Below are 26,215 nucleotides of genomic sequence, written 5' to 3' on the forward strand. Positions count from 1 at the left end.
GCTACTCCTTGGCCAAAGCCCTTGGGACCATTCTTTTTTTTTTTTTTTTAATTATTTACTTAAGTATAGTTAATTTATAATGTTGTGTTAGTTTCTGGTGTACAGCACAGTGATTCAGTTATATTTATATATGAGTATATAGACTCTTTTTCATATTCTTTCCATTATGGTTTATTACAGGATATGGAATTCAGTTCTGTGTGCTACACAGTAGGACCTTGTTATATATCTATTAAATATATAGTATTTATTGGATATATGGCATTTTGTATCTGCTAATCCCAAACTCCTGATTTATCTCTTGCCCATCCCTTTTCCCCTTTGGGAACCATAAGTTTGTTTTCTATGTGAAGTTTCTTTGTATCATATTTTAGATTCCACGTATAAGTGGTAGCATATGGTACTTTGTTTTCCTCTACTTACTTCACTTAGTATGACAATCTTCACCTAGTACAACGATAGGTCCGTCCTTGTTGCTGCCAATAGCATTATTTCATTCTTTTTCATGGCTGATTAATATTCCATTGTATATATGTAAATTACATCTTATTTATTTATTCATCTGTCAATGGAAATTTAGGTTGCTTCCATGTCCTGGCTATTGCAAAACGGTATTGCTATTAACATTGCAATGCATATTTCCTTTGAATTAGATATATGCCTAGGAGTGGGATTGATGGATCTTATGGCAACTCTATTTTTAGTTTTTTTATGGATCCCCCATACTGTTCTCCATAGTGGCTGCACCTTGGGGCCATTCTTGATTCCTCTCCTCTCAAGCCGTATGTCTAACGATTTGGGAAATATGCTAGCTTTGCCTTCGGAACATATCTGACTATGATCTCTTCTCTCGTCACCATTGTTCCCACCTGAGTCAAGCTGCCATCATCACTTGTGCCTGAAATATTGCCATAACCCTCCTAACCAGTCAAGGTCCTTCTATCCTTGTCTTCCTATTGGCCATTCCAGCAGCCAGAGTGAACTTTCAAACGCAAGCCAGGTTGCGTTGCACCTCTGCAAAAGCCGAAGTTCTCACAAGACCCTCCACTCTCCATCCCATACCCTCACTGCCTACTGCTTGCCTCACTCTCTCCTTGTGACTAATCACCAGCCCTCTTTCTTCCTTGAATATACCAGCTGCCCCTGGTGGTGGGCTCTGAGCAGTGGGGCTCACCGTTCGCAAATTCTCCCTCACAGTTAACTTCAGAGTCTCTATTCAAATGCCACTTCTCAATGTATCTCTATTTAAAATTTGTACTCACTCACTCACTCACGCAGTACCAAATTCTCTTACTTGGTTCTATTCATTTCTTTATTTTACTTCTGGTGGTATGGGTTGTGTGATCTTAGTTCCTCCACCAGGGATTGAACCCAGGCCCATAGCAGTGAAAGCATGGACTCCTAACCTCTGGATCATCATGGAATTCCCTTGGCTTTTTTTTTTTTTTTTTTTTAGAGCTTATATCACTTCTAACATAGAGTGTGATTCATTTGTTATGTCTATTGTTCGCTGTCTGCTTTCTCCCCTGCATCCCTGTGAGATAAGAGATTTTTGTCCTTTGTGTCTTCTAATGTATCCTGAGCACCCCGGGCAGTGCCCATCTGGCACATTGTGCGTGATCAGTGAATATTTGTTGAATAAATGAGTGAATGGACCTGGATCTGAAATCTTAGGGTCCTTATAACTTTGTCATAGATATGCAGCCTTCTCAAGTGAAAGGCGAATAATGCAGATGTTATGAGGTGATGGTGATCAAGGGTTAGTTGAACAGAAAACTTAGTGATTTGCACTCAGATTAAGGAGATGGGAAATGTAAAGGAGGGGGCGATACTAGAGTGACTTGACTGGGAGTTCTTTTCCTTTTGGGTTATGTCAGTGAGGACACCATCTCTTCTTGGCTTAGAGGCCCAGGACTTGAATTTATTGTCCTGCCCCTGCCACCCCACAGGCTTGGTCCCGAGATATTTCCCCTTCCCACCTCCCTGCCCTCACGACTCAGGACATGGCTGTTTCTCTGGTCCGGTCAGACATAATGAGAAACACAGGCCCAAACTGTTGGGTCATTCCAAAACGGGGAGGAATCTGGAATGGCGTTGTTAGATTTGGGGTATTTTAATCATTTCCTGCAGGTTGGCAGTTTCCAACAGGGTCAGTTTCTGAAAGAATTGGGCAGGGCATGCTTGGAGACATGTCACTGCTCCCGCATCCAGCTTTCAGCTTTGGTCTCCAGATTTGAGGTTCCACTGAGGTGTGACTGAGACACAGACATCGCTCAGGGGTGACAAGTCTGACATGTCTCTGTGATGACGCTAGGCTCTTACTTTGGTCAAGTGGAACTTTTCCGTTGTCTGTACCCACTGCATTGGTTTACCCAGCTGTCAAGAAAGCTGAGTGGCTCCTAACATAGGATGGACTGTATATGTGTGGGGGGAGAGGTGGAGGAGGGACAACTGGGGAAGCTGGGTGCATCGTCCCTTGTGAGGCCTGGCCTCCTGCTCCTCCAGGAAACAATTCATGTTTATCTTGTCCAGCTCCAGGGCCTGCCTGCTCTCCCTCATCCACCTGGATAGTGTTAAGGACACAAACCCCAATCACTGAGGGATTCTAACGACATGCCCCCCAAAGGCCAGCTGGAAAGTAACTAAGGTACCTGTCTAAGTTGGCCAGCAGGTCAAAAAATGCTAGTCTCTAGAGTGATCTTCCCAGGTGGTGCTAGTGGTAAAGAAGTCTCCAATTTGCCTGCCAATGCAGGAGACATAAGAGGCACAGGTTCAGTCCCTGGCTTGGGAAGATACCCTGGAGGAGGGCATGTCCCCAAGGATAGAGGAGCCTGGTGGGCCATAGTCCATAGGGTCGCAAAGAGTCAGACACAACTGAAGTGACTTAGCATGCAGAGCAATCTCATGGGAAAAGTGCATTTGGTAGAATAGAAACTGAATATTCAACAAAGATCCTTTTGGAAATGTTCATATTAGGAGCTGAGGTCTGTATATGAGCTAACAAAGCCATGACTGCTCTCTGACGGGCTGAGCTCCAAGACACTGACAGTGGGAGCAACCTCATAAACCCAGGGGTTCCCAGCCATAGTTGCACAAGAGAACTCCCAAGGGGGCTCTGAACCCACCAAAGCTGGGGCCCGCTGCACAGACTTTGTCCCTGTTGGTCAGGGAAGCCATATTTTTAAAAAGCTTTCCAGGTGATCTCATGGTAGCCAGAAATGAATACTACCTTCCATGAAGGACCCAGAGATGGGGCATCGGAGGAGCTGGCAGAGGATACAGTCTGCCCTCTGCCTCACTACCCCTATGGGCCAAGGTCCCTTCCCCTTCTCTCCCACTTCATGAATTTTCCATTTTCCCCTGGATTATTTTCACAAGCATATTAACAAGTGGCAACTTTTCCAATTCTAAATAAAAGCCTCTCTTTTTACTCCACCTCTTCCTTCAGCTACTGCACCACCCACCTCCCCCCTGCTTCCTTTTAGAGGAAAAACTCCCTAAGATGGGTTTTCTGTATATACTGTGCCATTTCCTTCTGTGCATTTTCTCTTAAACCCAGTCCATCTAGGCATCCCCACTCCATACTGCACAGGCCCTGGCCCCATCGTACCGTCTGGTCATGCCAGTGTGTCCAGGTCTCACTTTTAGTAACAGAAACGGGGAACCTGGGAGGCACAGGCCTTCCTGATACACTCCTGACATGTGTACAGCCCCTGAGGTGGCCAAAGGCTGGCCTCGCAGTGCCAGAGTCAAAGCTCAGTTAACAGAATGCAGAACTGGAAAAAACTCGCCAGGGAGATGAGGATGACAGTGATGTTCTCGGTCAAGGGAAAGGCAGGGACTTACGCAGTGTGTGGTGGTGATGATGACAGAACTGGAGATGAAGGAGAGGCCGTCGTTCATGCTGACCTGAAGTGCGGCTTTCCTGCAACGACACGGGGACCAGGGATACTCAGCATGGCGTGCAGACACACAGGGCCCCGGGGGCTCCGTTCTAAACCACCCTCTGAGCTGGCTCCTTTGTAAAACGCGGAGGATGCTCTCCAGGGGCCCATCCATCTCTAACACCCTAGAGAGATGTCAGGATACACCCAGCTGGTGCAGCAAGGCAGTGTATCCAGCCTTTCTTACATCATGGCAAATAGAATTGAATGGGCAGAGGCTGCTCCCGTTTAATTTACTTGCCACACTGTAGTAGGTAGGAAGAGGTAGTCTTAACAAACGGTCCAAATCAGCGGGGGATGAACTGGTTAAGCTAGAAACTGTACAATTGTTATCTGGAGTCTCAGTGATGAGATTCTGATGGTGATGGTTTGTTACCACCCAGCCAACACAGAAAGGTACAGCAGCACATGAGCTAACCTGCCTTCTATTTCCTCCCATCTAGAAGATGCTCGTTGAGACACAAGCTTGCCTTCTGCAGCATGGACACAGGGCTAGTTTGTGGAATCAGTGGCATCATGAGCTGATGTCAGGCAACTAGATTTGGAGGCTTTATGATTTGAACAAACGATTGAAAGCAGAATTCAGATGAACAAGTGTAGCATTTTTCCTTAAAGCTACCATTCTGTCTTCAGTCTGTTAGAGATGTGTTTACAGAGAGGTTAGTTTCTTTCTCTCACCAACACTGCTTGTCTGTTTCCCTGCATATTTCTTTTCTTGCTCAGGATGCTAATTCTCTTCCTTCTCTTGAATATTTTGATTTCATCTCACTAGCACTTATCACAAATGCATCACTGTGAGATTTTCTCCGTAAATTAGTTCACAGAGGCTTGGGCAGTGTGGATGAAGACACGGAGGAACACTGAACATGGCCTCAGAGGGTCTGACTGTAGGGTCCTGAATCAGCTGTGGATCACTTAGCCTTGCTGAGCTTCTTTTCTGAGTTTCCTTACGACAGCGCTTTGGGCAGCCTGAGAGCTTTCTAGAAATGTAGTTGTGATGAAGCCAGACAGACCTTGTTTTGAACTCATACTCTTCCACTCACTATGTGACCTCGACAAGCTACTTAAATTCTCTCTGCTACAGACTGCACATCTGTAAGATTGCGATGGTTCATTGGGCTTCCCTGATGGCTCAGAGGGTAAGGAATCTACTTGCAATGCAGGAGACCCTGGTTTGACCCGTTTGGGGAAGGTCCCCTGGAGAAGGGAATAGCAACCCACTCCAGTACTCTTTCGTGGAGAATCCCATGGACAGAGGAGCCTGGCAGGCTACAGTGGATCTTGGGAGAATCAAGGTCCCCTCTGTGAAACACTGATGCAGTGCCTAGCTCACTGCACTCATAGCACCACCATCATTATCTGGAGGAGTCTAGAGAAAGGTTCCATAATGACAGTGAAGAGAGACTCTTCTCCTTTTGTCCGCCCCCACCTCCTCTCACTTCCCTGGCTGTGGGGTTTAGTTGCTGGTGGAAACTTACATGCCAACTTCCTTTAAGATAGGTGCTGGACACAGCAAATAAGTATCTTCCACAGTGAAGGGCTTCTCATCTGTAAAAAGGAAGTCACTGGATTAAGAGGAGTGAGGCAAGTTGATAATTTCATATTCGGTGCCTCCTGCAGACCATCAACCAAGTCCTAGAAGACACTAGAAAAGCCGTGATGTTTTGAAATATAAACTTGAGTTGTAAAATCCATTAGAGTGAACGCAAGCTCTTCTGCCTGAATGCTTTCTAACCTGTATATCCAACTGAGTCTCAGTGAGCACACAGAGTGAGCTTTTACCAAAAGACCAGGCACAACCGAGGGGAAATGAGAAGGTATTAGACTGATCCTTGGGAGCTTCAAGTCTACGTCTAGTTTGAGAGAGGAGTCATATTCATGGGGAAAGTTTGTTGATTCAACATTGTTTATTGATACAATAGCCAAGACAGGGAATCCACCTAAGTGTCTATCTACAGATGAATGGATAAAGAAATTAGGGCATATGTGTGTAGAATGCAGTATTATTCAGCCATAAAAGTGGAAACCTCGCCATTTGTGACAACATGGATAGACTTTGAGGGCATCATGCTAAGTAAAATGTCAGACAATGAGAGACAAACACCGTATAATCTCACTCATATGTGGAATATAAAAAGGAGAAGAAAAAAAAACAACCAAAAACAGAACTCACAGATTCAGAGAACAGATTGGTTGTTACCAGGGGCAGGGGTAGGTGGGGTAGGTGAAATGAGTACGGTGGTTAAAAGGTACAAATTTCCAGGTATAAAATAAATAAGTAATGAGCATGCAATGTACAGCATGATTTGAAAGTTTACAAGAGTAAATCTTAAAAGTTCTTATCCTAAAGGAAAAAATTATAACTATGTGTGGTGATGGATGTTAACTAGATTTAATGTGGTGATCATTTCACAATATATAAAAATATTGAACCATTATGTTGTACACCTGAAACTAATTATATCTCAATTAAAAAAAAAATTGCTGACAGATACAAGAAGTAGCTAAGCCAAAACATCACTTGGCTTCAGAAGACAGAGAGCAGCTTCCTCTAGGTGGGTGACATGATAAGGTCACAGGGAACATAACAGCAGCTGAGTTTTGGGGGAGAGATGGGAAGATGCATTCCTGGTGGAAGAAATGGAAAACAGCAAAGACAGAGCAAACAAAAGGGATGCTCCAGGGTAGGACACAAGGAGGATTTGAAAAGATCAGTATAGGAAAATGTTTGGTCCAAGTTCTTTGAGTTAGACCGAGGGATTTGGACCTAAGCCTATGTGGCTATGTAAAGAACTTTGGAGGTTTTTGGAGAAAAACTTGAAGTGATGATTTTGGAAGTTTTAGCCAATGTAGTTATGAAAGATGGATTCAAGCGGGGGAGGAATCTGGAGCTGGGGGATTTCTTTTTCTTATCCTAATGGATGTCCAGGGAAAAACTTAAGCAGCTTTAATCTGGAACTCCTTAAAAACTTCATCATATCTCAGATTCTGGGGCCAGAAGCAGGGCTGAGAAGTTACTATACTCAGCATATGGTAGCCATTCTTTCATGACTCAACATTTATTGGGAACTCAGCATTCTTTGTTCAAAAGATTGTAGTAGGAACTGTAGGTGATATGAAGATGAATAAATATGCCCCTTTAATCAAGTTGTGAATATAAATGCCTAGAAGACAGAAAGGAATCCATGTGTAATGGAAGGATGCTATGCTGCTGTTGCATTTGATAGGAAATTGATATCTCTAATGACATTTAAATGCAATTGACACTAATCACTTGCCTGAGTGGAGATTAGGAAGCTTCGTGCCCTCCATGATAGGATTTAAGGACCAGACCCACATGAGACAGGAGCTGGAGGACACATCTGAGTTCTAAGCACTGAGTCTCCGTGGAAGGAGGAAAAAGGGATGGCCAATTACAGTTTCCCCTGATGTCTAGGGAGACCTTCAAGTGGTGAAAAGGTAGGGAGATTATTCCAAGTCATTCATTCAACAAATATTTATTCAAGACCTACTATGAACTAGAAACACAGGCTTTTAGAAGAGAAACATGGTCTCTGTTTTCATGGATTTTATAGAAGTTTCAGGGGAGATAGTTGTTAAACACATTCAATTTTTTGAAGCAGTAAAAATACTACATTTACTTAGTCTTCAGTACAAGATTTTTTAATTGAAGGAGAGTAGATTTATAATACTATATTAGTTTCCAGTGTATACCATGGTGATTCAATATTTTTATAGATTATACTCCATTTAAAGTTATTACAAAATAATGGCTAAATTTTCTTGTGCTGTACAATATATCCTTGTTGCTTATTTAAACATTTATTAAAAATATATTCTCTTGAATGTCTACCATGTGCCAAGCATTATGCTAGGTCTGGAACTGAACACAATAGACAAAGCCTCTCACTTTTTTTTTTTTTTTAATGGCCAGTGTTTTAGTTATCTATTGGAATTAGGGATGTGGCCAAGATCTATGTCCTGGGGAACATCAGATATTGAACTTGCTAATAATAAGTGGCATTTATTTCCTGTTATTCTTTGGGTCTGTAGCCTAAGGAGAAGGGATAATTAGCAGAACAAAATGCAGACACTCTTACACCTTCCAGACAGAGGTCACCTACTAAATCAAAACTTCAGTTAGAGTTCTAATGAGTAACGCTGTTTGTGGGAGGGCTTCACATAGGAAATACAATGAACATTGGGTTTTGCTGAGTGAACAGGAGTTCTGGAAGAGGAGAAATCATGAGGAAAGTACAGCAAAGCACAAAAAAATACTGTTATTACACATATTACTATTTAATTAAATTGTGTTCAGTACAAAGAAGGAGAATCAGGGGGCAGACTTTCATCTGGAAGGTCAGGAAACATTTCCTTGAGGAAAGGCTCTGTGAGCTGAGACCTGAGGCCAGGTGGAGAGGAAATGGGTTGGCAAAGAGGTGGACCTGCACAGATTCTGGGACAAGAAGCAGCCCAGGTCTTAAGGAGCTAGGAGAAAGCTGACAAGGCTGTTGGATTTCAGTGAGACAGCGGGTAAAATACGAGGCTAGAAAAGGCAGCAGGGCCAGCTGATCAAGCCCTTGTAGATCATGGTGGGTTTGGGGGACTTTTCCTAAGTGTAACAGGAAGATACTGGAGTTTCCCTTCATATTTAGAATGAATGCTGGCAGACTGGGCTTCCCGGGTGGCTCAGTGGTAAAGAATCTGCCTGCCAATGCAGGAGACGCAGGAGATGCAAGTTCAATCCCTGGGTCGGGAAGATACCCTGGAGTAGGAAAAAGATTTCCACTCCAATACTCTTGCTTGGAAAATTCCATGGACAGAAAAGCCTGGCGGGCTATAGTCCATGGGGTCACAAATAGTCAGATGGGACTGAGCACACAGCCCGCAGACACTGGCAGATTATGGAATATGTCAGAATAGTGAGTGTGTTGAGAACAATTAAAAGCTTATGAGAACAGAGGCAGATCACACAGGGCTTGAACTGGGCATTATCTTCAAGATGCTTTTCTGTCCATGATGGTGATGATGACAGTGAGACTTGGGGCATGCTGTGTGCTCTAAGTCATCACACACATCACATAACCATTTTACCTTCCAGTAGTGCTGTCAGGGAAGGCTATTATTCCCTTTACTTTATTTTTTAAATTATTTTTGGCTGAAGGGGGTTCTGGTTGCTTTGCGCAGGCTTTCTCTATTTGCTTTCTTTCTCTATTTGTGAGTGGGTTCTACTCCCTAGTTGTGATGCTCCAGCTTCTTATGCCAGCGTCTCTTGGTGCAGAGCCCGGGCTCTAGAGCCCGCAGGCTTCACTAGCTTTGGCCCATGGGCTTAGCTGCCCTTGCCAGGTGGGATCTTAGTTCCTGGACCAAGGATTGAACCTGTGTTCCCTGTACCGGCAGGAGGATTCTTAACCATTGGGCCACCGAGGAAGTCCCTATTCCCTTCCTGTAAAGGTGAGCAACAGACAAAGATGGAGACACTTGCCAAGTGTTACACAGGAGAGCTCGCATCAGCACGTGGGCAGTCTGGCCGCCACCTCTGGATAAAAGCCAGGCTTGATCTCTTCTCACTATGACCTTGGGAACCAAGGCAAGGCAGGACTCACTAGGCTCATTTTCCAGATGCAAAATGGAGGCTCAGAGAGGCTGTAGTAAACTATGATCTCACAGCAAGTCAGAGGCAAAGCCAGGACTAGGACTGGATTCCCCAGTGTCCACACCAAGGGCCTCTCCGTTCCAGGAAAAGCTCGTATTAGAGAAGAAACAAAGCCCAGGATAGGCGTGGCCAATGACAACCTATATTGACTTGCTCTGGGTGCTGCACATGCTCTAGTAATACATGGGAGTGTGGGGTCCTGCCCACGGAGCCACCAGCCCACCACAGCGCGTCCACAGGAGGCCTTGTGACTCCTGGCTGCATTCTGCGGGGGGAGCGGTAGGGGGCGCAGTACAACCACACGTCCGGGCCCAGGCTCCCTCCCCTGCGCTCTTCCAGCAGTTCCTCTGCTCCCTCCCAACAGGAAAGGCAGGAGAGGTGGAGGTTGTCTCGGTTAGCCTTGGTCAGCCTGGGTCAGCCTTGGTCAGCCTGGGTCGAGCAGACTCCTTTCTCACTTTCCCCCTCCTTTCATTTTCTTTTCCTGCCTGGGAGACCAGCGATTTCAGGAGCAGAGCAGAAGAGACCCTCGCCGCTGAGAAGCCTGAGGAGACGTGGCTGAAGGCGGTGGCACCGCCTCCCACCAGTTCATCGGAGTCCCAGGCTGTGGGCCTGCTCTGGGGAGCTGGCATTTTCGGCTCGGAGAGAGATTGTTTGGTTTGGAGGCTGGTTTCACTTTACCACAAAAATGAGTGATTTTTTTCTTTCTTTTTTTTTTTTTTTTTCTCTCTAAACAAAGGAGGGCCATTTGGTTTCCATAATTCTGATCATCTGACTCCTTCCTGGAACGTCCACTTGGGAAGCAGGGCCCAAAGCCTTCCTCCTCTGGCTGGGCTACGTTTGGCTCAGGGGCCACGCCAACCTCAGGGCCACCTCTGCCAGAACCACTGGTGTGGTGATGTTTACGGGGCAACATCCACTTTGGAGGATCGTGGAGGGCCCTGGTCCTCTGTCCACTGGTGGCCATTCACCGCTTGTTAGTACCAGGTGGGCGGGGGAAACGGAGGAAAGCTGGGAGGAAATTAGTGAGGGGAGGGGGTTGAAACCAGGCCTTAAGGGAATTTTTGGATGATCTATAAATATAAATGTCCTTGCTTTTTACCTAAGATAGTTCCAAATTCAGTGCATACCCATGACATAGGTGAATCCAAAGCATCTGTCTTACAACAGTCTGATAATCAAACTGAAACTTGACTTAAAGCAGGATTTGGGGATCAACAAGTGTCCTTAAACCAAACCATCAGACACCCAGGCTTGGGATCTGAGCAGCTCTGGAGATGAGTACAGGGGTTACAGTGCCGGGTAGACTCCAGAGTCAAACAGATGCAGGTTCAAATCCCAGGTCCTGTGACTAGTGGGTGACTGAGGACAAGTTCCTTATCTGTGAACAGTAATGATGACATCATTGCACTAGGCTGTGTGGGGATTACAAGAGCGCATGGAAGTACATTACTTGGCACTCAAGAAACATTTACTAAATGTTCAGTTCAGTTCGGTTGCTCATTCGTGTCGGACTCTTTGCGACCCCATGAACCGCAGCACGCCAGGCCTCCCTGTCCATCACCAACTCCTGGAGTCCACCCAAACCCACGTCCATTGAGTCGGTGATGCCATCCAACCATCTCATTCTCTGTCGTCCCCTTCTCCTGCCCTCAATCTTTCCCAGGATCAGGGTCTTTTTAAATGAGTCAGCTCTTTGCATCAGGCGGCCAAAGTACTGGAGTTTCAGCTTCAACATCAGTCCTTCCAATGAACACCCAGAACTGATTTCCTTTGGATCTCCTTGCAGTCCAAGGAACTCTCGAGTCTTCTCCAACACCACAGTTCAAAAGCATCAATCTTCGGCACTCAGCTTTCTTTATCGTCTAACTCTCACATCCATACATGACTACTGGAAAAACCATAGCCTTGACTAGACGAACCTTTGTTGGCAAAGTAATGTCTCTGCTTTTTAATATGCTGTCTAGGTTGGTCATAACTTTCCTTCCAAGGAGTGAGTGTCTTTTAATTTCATGGCTGCAATCACCATCTGCAGTGATTTTGGAGCCCCCCAAAATAAAGTCTGTCACTGTTTCCACTGTTTCCCCTTCTATTTCCCATGAAGTGATGGGACCAGATGCTATGATCTTCGTTTTCTGAATGTTGAGCTTTAAGCCAACTTTTTCACTCTCCTCTTTCACTTTCATCAAGAGGCTCTTTAGATCTTCACTTCCTGCCATCAGGGTGGTGCCATCCGCACATCTGAGTTTATTGATATTTCTCCCGGCAATCTTGATTCCAGCTTGTGCTTCCTCAAGTCCAGAGTTTCTCATGATGTACTGTGCATATAAGTTAAATAAGCAGGGTGACAATATACAGCCTTGATATATCCCTTTTCCTATTTGGAACCTGATTGTTGTTCCACGTCCAGTTGTAACTGTTGCTTCCTGACCTGCATACAGGTTTCTCAAGAGGCAGGTGAGGTGGTCTGGTATTCCCATCTCTTTCAGAATTTTCCACAGTTTATTGTGATCCACACAGTCAAAGGCTTTGGCATAGTCAATAAAGCAGAAATAGATGTTTTTCTGGAACTCTCTTGCTTTTTAAGTGATCCAGCGGATGCTGGCAATTTGATCTCTGGTCCCTCTGCCTTTTCTAAAACCAGCTTGAACATCTGGAAGTTCACAGTTCACATATTGCTGAAGCCTGGCTTGGAGAATTTTGAGCATTACTTTACCAGCGTGTGAGATGAGTGCAATTGTGCAGCAGTTTGAGCATTCTTTGGCATTGCCTTTCTTTGGGATTGGAATGAAAACTGCCCTTTTCCAGTCCTGTGGCCATTGCTGAGTTTTCCATATTTGCTGGCATATTGAGTGCAGCATTTTCACAGCAACATCTTTCAGGATTTGAAATAGCTCAACTGGAATTACATCACCTCCACTAGCTTTGTTCATAGTGATGCTTTCTAAGGCCCACTTGACTTCACATTCCAGGATGTCTGGCTCTAGGTCAGTGATCATACCATCGTGATTATCTGGGTCATGAAGATCTTTTTTGTACAGTTCTTCTGTGTATTCTTGCCACCTCTTCTTAATATCTTCTGCTTCTGTTAGGTCTCTACCATTTCTGTCCTTTATTGAGCCCATCTTTGCATGAAATGTTCCCTTGGTATCTCTAATTTTCTTGAAGAGATCTGTAGTCTTTCCCATTCTATTGTTTTCCTGTATTTCTTTACGTTGATCGTTGATCACTGAGGAAGGCTTTCTTATCTCTCCTTGCTATTCTTTGGAACTCTGCATTGAAATGTGTATATCTTTCCTTTTCTCCTTTGCTTTTCACTTCCCTTCTTTTCACAGCTATTTGTAAGGCCTCCTCAGACAGCCATTTTGTTTTTTTGCATTTCTTTTTCTTGGGGATGGTCTTGATTCCTGTCTCCTGTACAATGTCACGAACCTCCGTCCATAGTAAATGTTACTTCATGTTATTACATGGGTATCCAAGCCTTTAAAATGGACTGTAAACTAAATGTGTGGTTTAAAATCAGAGGAATTGAAAATTCAAAATTTCAAAATGCCTTAATTGCTTGATTACATTGTTCTATCAAGCATTTTTTTAGGCATTAGTGATAAGAATAGAGTAGGATAATTAAATAGTTTAGAAATCCCACTAGGGGATTAAAGATAGAAAGGGAATTTTAAGGGAGTTTGGGAGACTGCTGAGAGCATATGAACAGTCAAGAAAAGAATCCAGTCACCTAGCAACAATCTACTCTGTCTTGAAGGAAGACCAGGCACATTCAAGTGCCAGGCACAGTCAAGCCACAAATCCTGAGAGTTATAACACAAGACAATAGATATGAATCTTGTTACCTGAAGTCAGGGAGTTAATGGTCCTTGGAAGACTGGTATTTCTGCATGTAGCCAAGACAAGAATTTAGGTGAAAGGGGAAATGAAGGGCATGTTATATCAAAACCTAAGACTAATCAACATGTGTTAGTATATGTCATCACCCTTTTGTCCGACTCTGTGACCCCATGGATTGAAGCCTGCCAGGCTCCTCTGTCCATGGGGATTCTCTAGGCAAGAATACTGGAGTGGGTTGCTATGCCCTCCTCCAGGGGATCTTGCCAACCCAGGGATCGAATCCAGATCTCCCACATTGCAGGCAGAGTCTATTAACTGAGCCACAAGGGATCAGATCAGATCAGATCAGTCGCTCAGTCGTGTCTGACTCTTTGCGACCCCATGAATCGCAGCACGCCAGGCCTCCTGTCCATCACCAACTCCCGGAGTTCACTCAAACTCATGTCCATCGAGTCGGTGATGCCATCCAGCCATCTCATCCTCTGTCGTCCCCTTCTCCTCCTGCCCCCAATCCCTCCCAGCATCAGAGTCTTTTCCAATGAGTCAACTCTTCGCATGAAGTGGCCAAAGTACTGGAGTTTCAGCTTTAGCATCATTCCTTCCAAAGAAATCCCAGGGCTGATCTCCTTGCAGTCCAAGGGAAGACCTTTGCTAATATACATATGATTTAAATAGCACCATGACAGTACCAGTTAAACCATATAGGGACAAACTAAATGACATAAGCCTGATGTCTACTCCAAAATGAGGAAGAAGGTGGTCTTCTCCCCTCCCTACTTTTTGATTATAAAAATATAGCCCTCTTTGTTCTCAGGGCTGCAGTCCCTTGCCTGCCTGCTTGTATTTCTAACAAGCATCTTATGCTAATAAACTCACTCTTAGCCTATTGTTCTACCTCATGCTGAATTTTTTTCTGTGGCAAAAGAACCTGAGCTTCATTAAGTCTGGATGCCAGGTAAACAGTTTCAGTTAAAACACAATGGATTCTAGTCCCTTCCCAAGTCAGGAACTGTGGGTTCAAGTCCCAGTCTGAGTTTTGGCTGGGTCTGAGTCCCATCTGAGAAAGAATGTGATTTTATTAGAAATTCCTGGGAAAATGAAAAGTTTTAGTGAATGTGTTTTGTGTGTATATATGTGCACACACACAGGCATATATATTTACCTATGCATTCACACACATATTTATACCTATACATACATATATATATATATCTAATCTATACTGATTTTGTGTAACACTATATACCTATGGACACCATATTAAAAAGCAGAGACATTATAGACATTACTTTGTCGACAAAGGTCCGTCTAGTCAAAGCTATGGTTTTTCCAGTAGTCATGTATGGATGGGAGAGTTGCACCATAAAGAAAGCTGAGTGCCAAAGAATTGATGCTTCTGAACTGTGGTGCTGAAGACTTGAGAGTTCTTTGGACTGCAAGGAGATCCAACCAGTCCATCCTAAAGGAAATCAGTCCTGAATATTCACTGGAAGGACTGATGTTGAAGCTGAAACTCCAGTACTTTGGCCACCTGATGTGAAGAGCTGACTCATTTGAAAAGACCCTGATGCTGGGAAAGACTGAATGCAGGAGGAGAAGAGAATGACAGAGGATGAGATGGTTGGATGGCATCACTGACTTGATGGACATGAATTTGAGCAAGCTCCAGGAGTTGGTGATGGACAGGGAGGTTTGGCATGCTGCAGTTCATGGGGTCGCAAAGAGTCGGACATGACTGAGTGACTGAACTGAACTGATATACCTATGGTCTCATTGGACATTATTATTATTATTAATAATTTATAATTTGGGAAACTGAGTCTCAAAGAAGTTGGTTAATTGAGTTAGTGTTGTAACATGAATAAAAGACCTGGAAATCAAACCCAGGTTTTCTTGAAATAACTTGCCCATAGTCAACTCAGCTAGTTTTTTTACAGATATAATTTAAACTAGTTAGTCATTTTATATTGTCGTACTCTCACAGCTAGTTTTATGATATGGCCTGAAGTATACCCAGAGCTGAGTCTGACAGCTGTGGAGGCAAAAGTCAAGATTCTCCATGGGTGAGGTTGAATAAAGTTAGGAGGCTTGTCTTCCATGAGAGGCAACCAGGGTTGAGAAGCTCTGTGATAAGGTTCCAGTGTCTTCTGGGAGACCCTGACTTATTATAATTAACCCATATCTCAAAACCATACTGGAGAAGGCAATGGCAACCCACTCCAGTGTTCTTGCTTGGAGAATCCCAGGGACGGGGGAGCCTGGTGGGCTGCCATCTCTGGGGTCGCACAGAGTCGTACACGACTGAGTGACTTAGTAGCAGTAGCAGCAGCAAAACCATACATTCAAATGTGTATAATGGTTTTGATCTCAGATCAATATAATTTTTTTCAGACTGGTTAAGAAGTTTCCAGAATTCTTAGTTGCAGTTGGTGACTGTCTAATGGAGTTGGAATAAAACCAAGATTAAAATTTATTAGCTAATTCAAACACCAATCACAGTGAATCCTTTTAAAGGGCTGATTAAATAACTGAAATATTTTCCAAGTCTTGGCAATCCTTTCTTGATATAAATATTTATTTCTGGCCAAAAGGACAAGAAAAATAACTCTTAGTCTTATCTAGGGGAGCTTGCTGAAACCCTCCAAAAGCTGATGTAAGCTCCAAAGTAGGGTTTACATTCCTACTGTGACAAAAGAGTGGAGGTTAGGGACTGAATGAGCTCACCCTGCTCTTTCTCCCCATCTTCCCTGGGTCTAGGGAGCATTTTTGTGGCATCTCTGCGCCAAGTATAACTGTTCAGCACCAAATTATCAGCTGGTTGGGGAATGTGTCCCTGAATGAAGGGAGAAAAGACAGGCTAGACTAAATGTTTCTACCTTTTCACTGACTTGAAAAGTAACCAGCTTTTAAAAAATTAGACTTTTAAAATGCTGTGCAAAAACTGGAAATAAAATGATACTCTGCAGGACTCCAAGTTGATGAAATTCAAGGCATCTGTCTTGAGCTTTCTGAGGTCCCAGCCAGAAAAGAGGTGGTTGATTGCTCTACTGGGACTCGTGCAATGAAAATTCACAAATGTGAGGGTCTTACTGTAAAGCTAAATGGGATCCATTGCTTAGAGTAGAAAGAAGCTATTTATTAGGCCTGTGAACTCCATGTCAGACCCTGAACTGGAAGATTTTTCATAGACAGGTTTGGTAACAAACCTATGCATTCTCCTGATAGAAGTCATTAAACTCTACAGAAGGCGACCCAGCATGGATTTTCAAAGTGGAGAGGGAAGCTTCTACTTGGAAAGGCTAAACAAGGGTTTTCTGTGGTCAGAGCAATGAGAAGAGTCAACACAGAATGGGAAGAGCCAGTAGTGAAGCACAGGAGGGTGTGGCCAAGTTGGGAATGATCCTCAGAACATACACATCTGCTATAATGTTCTCTCATGTCTTTAATATGGCAGAACCAGGCTGGTCACTATTTTTTTTCCCTCAGACATGACCCATATCTATCCACCCATCCCTTGGGCTGGAGTTGTTGCAAGATTTCTCTGGAAGCCCTCACTGCTTAGTTACTATGAGATCAGCTGATGAGCTTGGCCAGCAGGTTCCAGGTAAGTTTCCTGGGTCTATACATGACTATTTCCCTAGTACCTCTGTGTTAAGGTGTCCAGAATATACCTTTTGGTTTTCTTCTTTGTTCTCTGGGCAGGTTAGAGTAGGAACCATGAGCACATGAATAGCCTGGTCCCTGGCTGGAGCCCCATCACAGCTTGCTACCTACAGACTGTATAATCCTATCCATAACCCAGAGTTCTCACCTGTAAGATGCAATAATAGTCATTTCATACTCACTCATTTAATGAGATGATATGATTAAATACTGAACACTTAATAAGCACTTGACATATGTCAACTGTGACTACTAAAGTGTGGTACTTCTGGGTTCATAGCCTGATGTACGTGTACAACACATGATGTGAGGGTATATATAAACTGACTAGGTCCTACAGAACTTATTTCCTAGGTTGTGTCAGGCTATATAGTGTAGGTATGACAAGAAGGCATTCATTTATTCTAATAGCACATGTGGACACGTATGCAGTGCAGCAGTCCTTGCATGGGGGTGGTTTTGACCCTCAGGAGATGAAAGGCAATGTTTGAGGCAATTTTGATTGTCAGACCAGAAGGGAAGTGCTATTGGCATCTAGTGAGTAGAGACCACGTACAATGCTAAGTAGCCTACAATACAAGGCATTCCTCTCCCTCTTATTAAAAAATTATCTGGCCCAAAATGTCAGTAGTACCAAGGTTAGAAATCTTGGTATAATATCTACCATGGTTTTGGTGGCTCAGATGGTAAAGAATCTACCTGCAATGCAAGAAACCTGTGTTTGATCCCTGGGTTGGGAAGATCCCCTGAAGAAGCAAATGGCTACCTCCTCCAGTATTCTTGCCTGGAGAATTCCGTGGACAACAGAGCTTGGTGGGCTACAGTCCATGGGGTTTGCAAAGAGTCTGACACAACTGAGTGACTAACACTTTCACACATGGTTTTGGCCCATTGTAGAGGGTTCTGTAGATATTACTAGGTAGTTCACAGTTCCCCCTGGGGTACTGACAGAATGTCCAGAAAAGTTCAGAGGTGTTGAATGATTATGCACAGAGGAGGGTGAGGGAGTAACAGCTTGGGGGCCATTGGAAGGCATCTGGTTAGAGTAAAGAAGAGTGTTTTTTTGGTAAATTCTTCCATGCAGGCTTTGATGGGTCCAGGTTTGCCTAGTGGTAGGTGGCACCTGAGCCACTCTGCTGGGTGGGGCTTTACAACTGAAATGGGGGTGCTCCAGAAGTGGGGATTAGGTTGCTGCTGAGGCTCTGAGGATATGGGTGGGAAGGCTGCAATCAGAACACCTTACCTACAAACACCAGTGTAGGACAGAGAGCTGAATGCAGTCTTGGAAAAAAATGAAGTGGGTTATCTTGAACATTGTTTACAGGAGGATCAAGATTACATCATGGCGCCAGAAGGAGAGGCAGTAAAGGGTGAGGGACCATGAATGCATTCCCAGAGAAGCCCAGGGATAGTAGCCAGCAGCCTGCTGGTCACTGGGTTGTCTTTTGGGGGCTTGATCTCTGTGCCTCAGAACTCTCCAGCTTTTAGAACTGGTCCTTAGCACAGCTAGTCTGACTTCTCAGGATGTAAATTATTTTCAGCTCATATTTACTGTTATTTTTAGTGACTGTAAAAGTAATACATGGTGAGTGTGGGAAGTCTGAGAAATACAGAGAAGAATATAAAATGCATGAAAATCCTTGGTAATCCTAACTTCCAGTAACAAACACTGTTAATGCTTAGGGGCATACTATTTCAGAATTTTTTCTATGCATATTATTTTTTACATAATTGGAATCATACTGCACATAATGTTGTAGTCTTCTGCATCATCTCTATCCAAAGTTAATAGGGACAGATTTAGGTATTGCAAGAAAACCAAATGAAGATAATGGGGCTCAGGGCTCTGGCAAAATGTTTCCTCCTCTCAATAAATCTAGACCAAAAATTCTTGACTGTTGACATTTACAAAACTAACAAATTATCTTATAAGCAAAGCATCAACCTTTAAAAAATTTGTAAGCTTGAGGTCAGAAAACTGGTGCCCTTGAGACAGCTGTAATTTGCTAAGAAATATATTTTTTAAAGTTTTGTTTTCACTTGGCGGAAGACAATTTAGGATTCATGCACAAGGTATGTGTCTACTGACACAAAGTCTTTCAGCTGTGCACAATTAGGTTTGGAAGGGTTTACCTTTGGAATTGGGATTGAGGGACAAGTCTATTAAAATATGGTAAAGACTCTGCCTGCAATGCCGGAGACCCAGATCTGATCCCTGGGTCAGGAAGATCCAATGGAGAAAGGAATGACAACCCATTCCAGTATTCTTGCCTGGAGAATCCCATGGACAGAGGAGCCTGGTGACCCTGTTCATGGGGTCGCAAAGAGTTGGACACGACAGGGCGACTATCTATCACTATCACTATCTATCACAGGATCATGACCATGACCTATGGCAAATGCTGACTGCTTTTAAAGAACACAAATTAATACGGAAATGCAGAGAAGAGGTGGGAAGCAGACCTCAGGCACGCACTTGAGTCACAGTGGACATCACTAAGCTGCTGTGCTGTACATATTAGGGGCCAGAGCTGAACCGCTCGAAGGAAAGATACATCAGTAGCGCTCTCTTCCTTTCGCTCAGAAGCACCCAACTTTTCCTCTAAATGAATGTGGAGCAAATATTTAACATATTTCAAATGCTAATTTGAAGGGGGCATAGCTTATTAGCCTCCTTGGAGTTCCCATAAGTCTGGTCCATTTCTGTTAACCACTGTTTCTTCCGTCGTCCCACTGAAATGACAAAGGAGTAGTGCTCCATGAGGAAAGGCACTGCAAAAGTCCAGTTATCTGGTACAGAATAGAGGGGGTGCCAACTTCCCCTCCTGAGACAACAGGACTAGGGTAACAGCAGTTTCAGGGACATTCACAAGCAAATCTCTCTTAATCATGCTTCAAAGAAGCTCACTGGGTGCCAGAGTCCGCAGGCAGCTTCCAGTTTTCATTTGGCAGCAATTGCACCCTTGGTAGAACCGGGGCAATGCCAAGTTTGACCATCTGTCAGGCACTGCTGTAGTTAACTTTGTGTCAGTTTGCCCCTGGAAGAAACTCTTTTGCCCCTAAATGAAAGTCTTCACCAGTTGGTTACATCTGGTGGCAAATTCTCTTTTATCACCACCTCATCCCAGATTCCTGAGGTTTTTGTCTGACCAAGCAAAACTGCAGTAAATTTCCACTTATCTATATTTTTGTCTGGATCTGAAAGATAGAAACATGGACTAACACAGTCTTGGCAGGAGCCATTTCAGAAACAACTGGGCAAAACCCAAACTCCCTCTGAGAGCAGGGGCAAAGGGAAACATGAGCAGATACATGGAAAGCTCGTAAAGTGTAAGAAAGAGAGGCCACTTGGGGAACCAGAAGAGGTGGCTTCCCCGTGTTCACAATCAGCTGCATAAACTGACCTAAAGCCTGGGCTCTTCGTCCCCTGGTTCAGGGCTTTTTTTCCCCTTTGAACCACAGCTCAAGTCTTGACTAACAAACCCAATCTTGGGCAAGTAGCTGAATCTCTCGGAGCTGAGGTTTCCTGTCTCTACAGTAAGGGGAAGCCATGGGAATCAGTGTCTTCAAATCAGGCACGTGTCAGAGTGATGTGGGCATTCAGGATCAGGGACCCGGGGACCTGTGGGGATCGGTGTTTAAGAAGCAACATAAAGAAGCGGGCAAGAGCCTCTGGAGTAGACCGCCTGGTGTCCACACTGCTCCAACCTCTGGCCACCTGGGTGACCTTGGGCAGTTTCTCTCTGTGCTTCAGTTTCCTTGTCAGCCAAGGGGGATGCAAGTAACTCCTCCCTCACTGGGCTGCTGGGAGGATGAAACGAGTTGGTTTAGGAAGGAAACCAGGCAGGTGCTCACAATCAGTAATTGTCATTACTTGGATCACGCTTCTGGGGGATTCTGATGTGAGGCCTGATTAAGAAGCAGGAGTGGAGGATGGATCATTAAACTGAGTGAAGTAAGTCAAACACAGAAAGACATATATCCTATGATATCACTTATAGGTGGACTCTGAAAAACGGGTACAAATGAACTTACAAGACAGAGGTAGAAGCGCAGATGTAGAAAACACACTTATGGTTACCAGGGGATAAGGGGCGGGTAGGGATAAACTGGGAGGTTGGGACTGACATATACATACTACTATATATAAAATAGATGACTAATAAGAACCTACTATATAGCACAGGGAACTCTATTCAATACTCTGTAATGGCCTGTTGTTGTTTAGTTGCTAAGTCGCATCTGACTCATTGAGACCCCACGGACTGTAGCCCACCAGGCTCCTCTGTCCATGGGATTTCCCAGGCAAGAATACTGGAGTGGGTTGCCATTTCCATCTCCAGGGGATCTTCCTGACCTAGGGATTGAACCCATGTCTCCCGCATAGGCAGGCAGATTCTTCACCACTGAGCCACTGGGGAAGCCCAATGGCCTGTGTGAGCAAAGAGTCTAAAAAAAGAGTGGATGTTTGTATATGTATAACGGATTTAATTTGCTGTATACCTGAAGCTAACACAACACTGTAAACCAACTACACTCTACACTCCAATAAAAAAAAAAGAATTACGAGACAAGATGTCCCTTTGTATCATTTAATTCCGAGTTGCACAAAGTGACATTCTGTTATCTTCATACGACATCAAAGCCCTAAGTAAGGATGCATCCAAATTGCGCTAAGTACCTTTGACTGATAGACGCAACATTCCAACCAGTGAGAAAGGAAACAATAGGCTTTTGTTTGGGAAATGTTTCTCCTTCTCTCTCCCCAGCTGTCACCATAGGTGCACTTGATGATCTCCTTAAGGGGCCCAAAGCAGTCCTGAGGACCAGATGTTTTCTAAGATAAAGTATAGTTTCTGGATAACTGGACAGATTTCTAAAAACAAACACACTGGAACTTCTATATTTGAGTGAGTGTAGTCTCTCACCCCCTTGGGAAGAAGCCCCTCTCTGAAACTCTCTTAGAGCTGCTTTCAGGACTGATGTTCAGTTTGAGAAAAAAAATCTTCAAAGGGGGCAATGTTTTATTCTTTGAGAGTGAACCAAAAGTGAACCAGAGCTATGCCTTGTGAATAAGATTGAAGAAATAAAATCCTGCATCAGAAAAGAAATGTGCCTATAAAACCAAGAGGCTGATTTTTCACATGGCCCTTCAATTGAATTTTAGTAAGTTTGCTAAAAATCAGTTTCTTTTGTTTCTGGTCATACCTCGTAAGTCTCCATGCAACACTAGGAAAGTCTAACAAGTTTCTCATTATGGTATTAGTAAAACCATCCATTTTTTATTTACTGTTCTTTAAAATGGGTCATTTCTCAGCTCCTACCTCAGTGTATCCTTTTTAGCATTTTAATCTCTCTACAAGTGGATTTCCAATTGAAAGTGGATCTTTTCGTGGCACAATACACCGAATACTGAAGTAGGAAAAAGTGTAGCCAGAATAAATAAAGTTTGTGTGAAGATTTCCAAGATACTTTCTTGGCCAGGAGTAGTAGTTCAGCCTGGTAACTGGAGAACCAACTGAATGCTACACTTAAGATGCATGCTTGGCCTAAATAATTAACAAGAATTTTAAAATGAAAATTTAAATAACTGTCTTTTTTTTTTCTTATGACAGAAGGGACATATGATCATAGAAAACTTAGATGGATAGAAAGAAGTAAAAACTCATAGTGGACTCATTCAGAGGTAACTACTGTTAACATCTGGATGTGTGTCTTTCACATTTCTCTCTCTGCATATAAATGTATGTGTCTAAATCAGGAGCAGCTTTAAGGCACTGTTTCATAACTTATTCTCGACATGTGAAGCAGTACTGTTAACATTTCCCCCACATAGGTAATTACTCTTCCTTCTCACAATATTAATTATTTAAACATGAATATAATTTATATAACACACCATCAATTGTAAAACATTTATGTTACCACCTAGATGTTTCGATTTGTTTACTCGCTTTCCTCTCTGCTTCCTTCCTTCCTCCCCCCTCTGTCTCTTTTTTTCCTTTTTGCTAACATAAAGCAATATTATGATGAACATCTCGCAGCTGAGTCTTTGTTAACATTCTCTAGCATTTCCCTTTGATGAAGTTGAAGTTGAAATTCTGGGTCAAAAATGTACAAAAGCAGTTGATTTGTTAAGAGTGGCCTTCCTGGAGAGTTCCCTGATGGCCTAGTGGTTAGGATTCCGGGTTTTCAGTGCTGGGCCTGGGTTCAGTCGCTGGTTGGGGAACTGAGATCTTGCAAGCTGTGTGACTCGGCCAAAAAAAAAACAAAACAGGAATGGCCTTCCAAAAGATTTAGTGATCTTTAATGGTCTCTAGCTAATGATGAATGAAAACACTTCTTCCTCTGTATCTTTGCCAATACTGGCATTGTATGTCTGTTAATCTTTACCAGTTTGATAGATTATTTTAATTTGCATTTCCTTGACTACAGTGAGCATTTACCATATTCTTATTTGCCATTATTTTTCTTGTAAATTTCTTTTTCCTATCTTTTATCCATTGATGTACTCATCTTTTCTGATTTTAAGACCTATCTATACATTAAAGTTATTGACCCTTTATTTGTTATACGTCTTAAAAATAATTTAGCAGGTTTTCTGTTTCCCTTCAGATTTTTTTAAGGGGGGAGGTTTAAAGAATTTTAAAATGTGTACTCAAACCATTCAAATTTTCCTTTGTGGTATCTCCTTTCAGAGTTATGCTTAAAAGGATTTTCCCCTGTGGAAAATTATATAAATATTTATTTTTGTTTCCTTCTAAAACTTCTATAGTTTCATGTTCACATTTAAATTTTTCATCTGGAATTTGTTTAGATGTAAAGTGTGAGATAAAAATTGAACTGAATTGTTTTTCCAAGGGGTTAGCCAATTGTCTCAATACCAAAAAGCATAATCTACTCTTTTCCCACCGATTAGAAAGGTCACTTTATTTTATACTAAATTCATAGAAGTGTTTGGCTGTCTTTATGGACTTCGTGTTTCCTGTCCCAACATTCAGTTTGCCTTTTGGGGCACCAGTCATACATTGTTTCAATTACTGCAGATTTTTTCATACATCTTAAAATGGGCTAGGGCAAGTTTCCACATTTTTCTTGGCTATTCTTAAATGTTTATTCTTCCATATACACTTTAGAATTATTTTGTTAACTTCAAAAGTCCCATTGGACTTTTCCTTGGGACTGCAGTAAAAGTAAATATTAATTTGAAGACAACTGATGTCTCTACAATCCTCAGTTGCTGCTCCACTGAATAATAGTGATAATGATAATAATAAATTAATACTATCAGCCAACGTTGATTGACTGCTTACTGCATGCTTGGCCCTGTTCTGGGCCCTAATTATTACACTGAAATACCATAGGGATCCACCACGGAGGTGCTATTGTTGCCATACTCATTTTACAGCTGGAGAAATTAAGGCTTAGAGAAGTTAAGTAACCAGCCATGGTCAAAAAGCTTTAAGACAGAGCCAGGGTGCTTTTCCTGAGTGGTTTGGTTCCAGTGTGTGTTCTATGCCATGAGTCTATACTGGCTCTCTATTCACTTACATTGTCTTCATTTCCCTCACAGAGTTGTTTAACTTTCTTCCTATATGTCTTTACAGTTTGGTTAAATTTAGTTCTTTCTAGAGTCTATATGCTGCTGCTCTATTTTTCCTGTGAATTTTTTCTTTTCTTTTTAAAAATATAATTTTATTTATTTATTTATGGCTGCACTGGGTCTTCATTGCTACATGTGGACTTTTCCTGGTTGTGGAGAGCTGGGGCTGATGCTGGAGTGGAGGTGTGCGGGCTTCTCACTGCGGTGGCTTCTCTTGTCACGCAGCACAGACTCTAGGGCGCTTGGGCTTCAGTAGCTGCAGCTCTCGGGCTTGAGAGTGTGGGCTCAGTAATTGTGGTGCATGGGCTCAGTGGCTCTTGGCATGTGGAATCTTCCCATACCAGGGACTGAACCCATGTCCCCTGCATTGGCCGGCAATTCTTGGACCACCAGGGAAGTCCCTAAAAAAGTATGTATTTTTAAAATTTGGAATGGATAGTGAATTTTAATATCTTCTTGGCATCAAAAAATTTGCTATGTGAGAGGAAAATTCCCCTCTCATTTTTTAAACGGTATTACTTATCCTGGTCCTTTTTAAATACATTGCTGGATTTTTGTTTACCAATAGTTTATCTGTATGTTTGTCATCAAAGAAATCGATTTCAAATATACTCTACTACTAGTGTCTTGTCCAGTTTTTAAAAAGTCAAGATTACATAATTTTCATAAGTGAATTAAAATTCTTTTGCTCTATTTCTTTTCTCTAGAAGAATATGTATCAGATATGAATCATTTGTCCTTAAATTCTGGTAAAACACAGATGAAAAAAATCTGGGTCAAGTGCTTTGGTTGAGGGGTAGTATTTCCTCACATCTCTCTTCCAGTTCATGCATTTCATCTTTATCTGTGTCTAATCACATTGCTTAGTCTATCCACTAAGTTGTGTATATATGTGGACAGAGGAGCCTGGTGGGCTACAGTCCATAGGGTCATAAATAGTCAGATGCAACTGAAGCAACTTAGCACACAACACACACACACACACACACACACACACATATATCACATGTTCCTCATCTATTCACCTATGGATGGATGTAAGTTGCTTCCTCATCTTGGCTACTGTAAATAATGCTGTAGTGAACAGTAATATGCATATATTTTTTCAAATTAGTGTTTTCTTCAGGTAAATACTCAGGAGTGAAACTGCTAGATCATATAGCAGTTCTACTTTTAAGTTTTTGTGGAAACTCCATACTGTCCTCCAAGTGGCTGCATCAATTTACATTCCCACCAACATTGCACAAGTGTTCCCTTTTCTCCAGATCCTTGCCAACGCTTTGTTATCTTTTGATGATAGCCATTCTGACAGGTATGAGTTAGTATATCTTTGTGGTTTTGATTGGCATTTCCCTGATGGTTAATGATGTTCAGCATCTTTCTATGTGCCTATTGACTATCTGCATATCTTCTTTGGAAAAATGTCTACCCAGTTCTTTGCCCATTTTTTAATTGGGCTGTTTACTTTTTTAGATGTTGAATTGTATGAGTTCTTTGTATATTTTGAAT

The 26,215-nt window shown here is 42.8% G+C and overlaps 1 protein-coding gene across 1 annotated transcript in view; it reads right to left on the reverse strand.

Annotated features, from left to right (window-relative positions):
- The window catches only part of ANTXR1 (ANTXR cell adhesion molecule 1), a 258,267-nt gene that overhangs the window by 131,205 nt on the left and 100,847 nt on the right, over positions 1-26,215 (reverse strand). The window contains exons 11-12 of the mRNA XM_005893586.3: positions 5,423-5,492; positions 3,847-3,925 (exon numbers count right to left, since the gene is read on the reverse strand). Of these exons, the coding sequence (XP_005893648.3) occupies positions 3,847-3,925; positions 5,423-5,492 (149 nt within the window). The remainder of the gene's footprint in view (positions 1-3,846; positions 3,926-5,422; positions 5,493-26,215) is intronic.

This window comes from Bos mutus, chromosome 11 (assembly GCF_027580195.1).
Source record: "Bos mutus isolate GX-2022 chromosome 11, NWIPB_WYAK_1.1, whole genome shotgun sequence".
NCBI classification, from domain to species: domain Eukaryota; kingdom Metazoa; phylum Chordata; class Mammalia; order Artiodactyla; family Bovidae; genus Bos; species Bos mutus.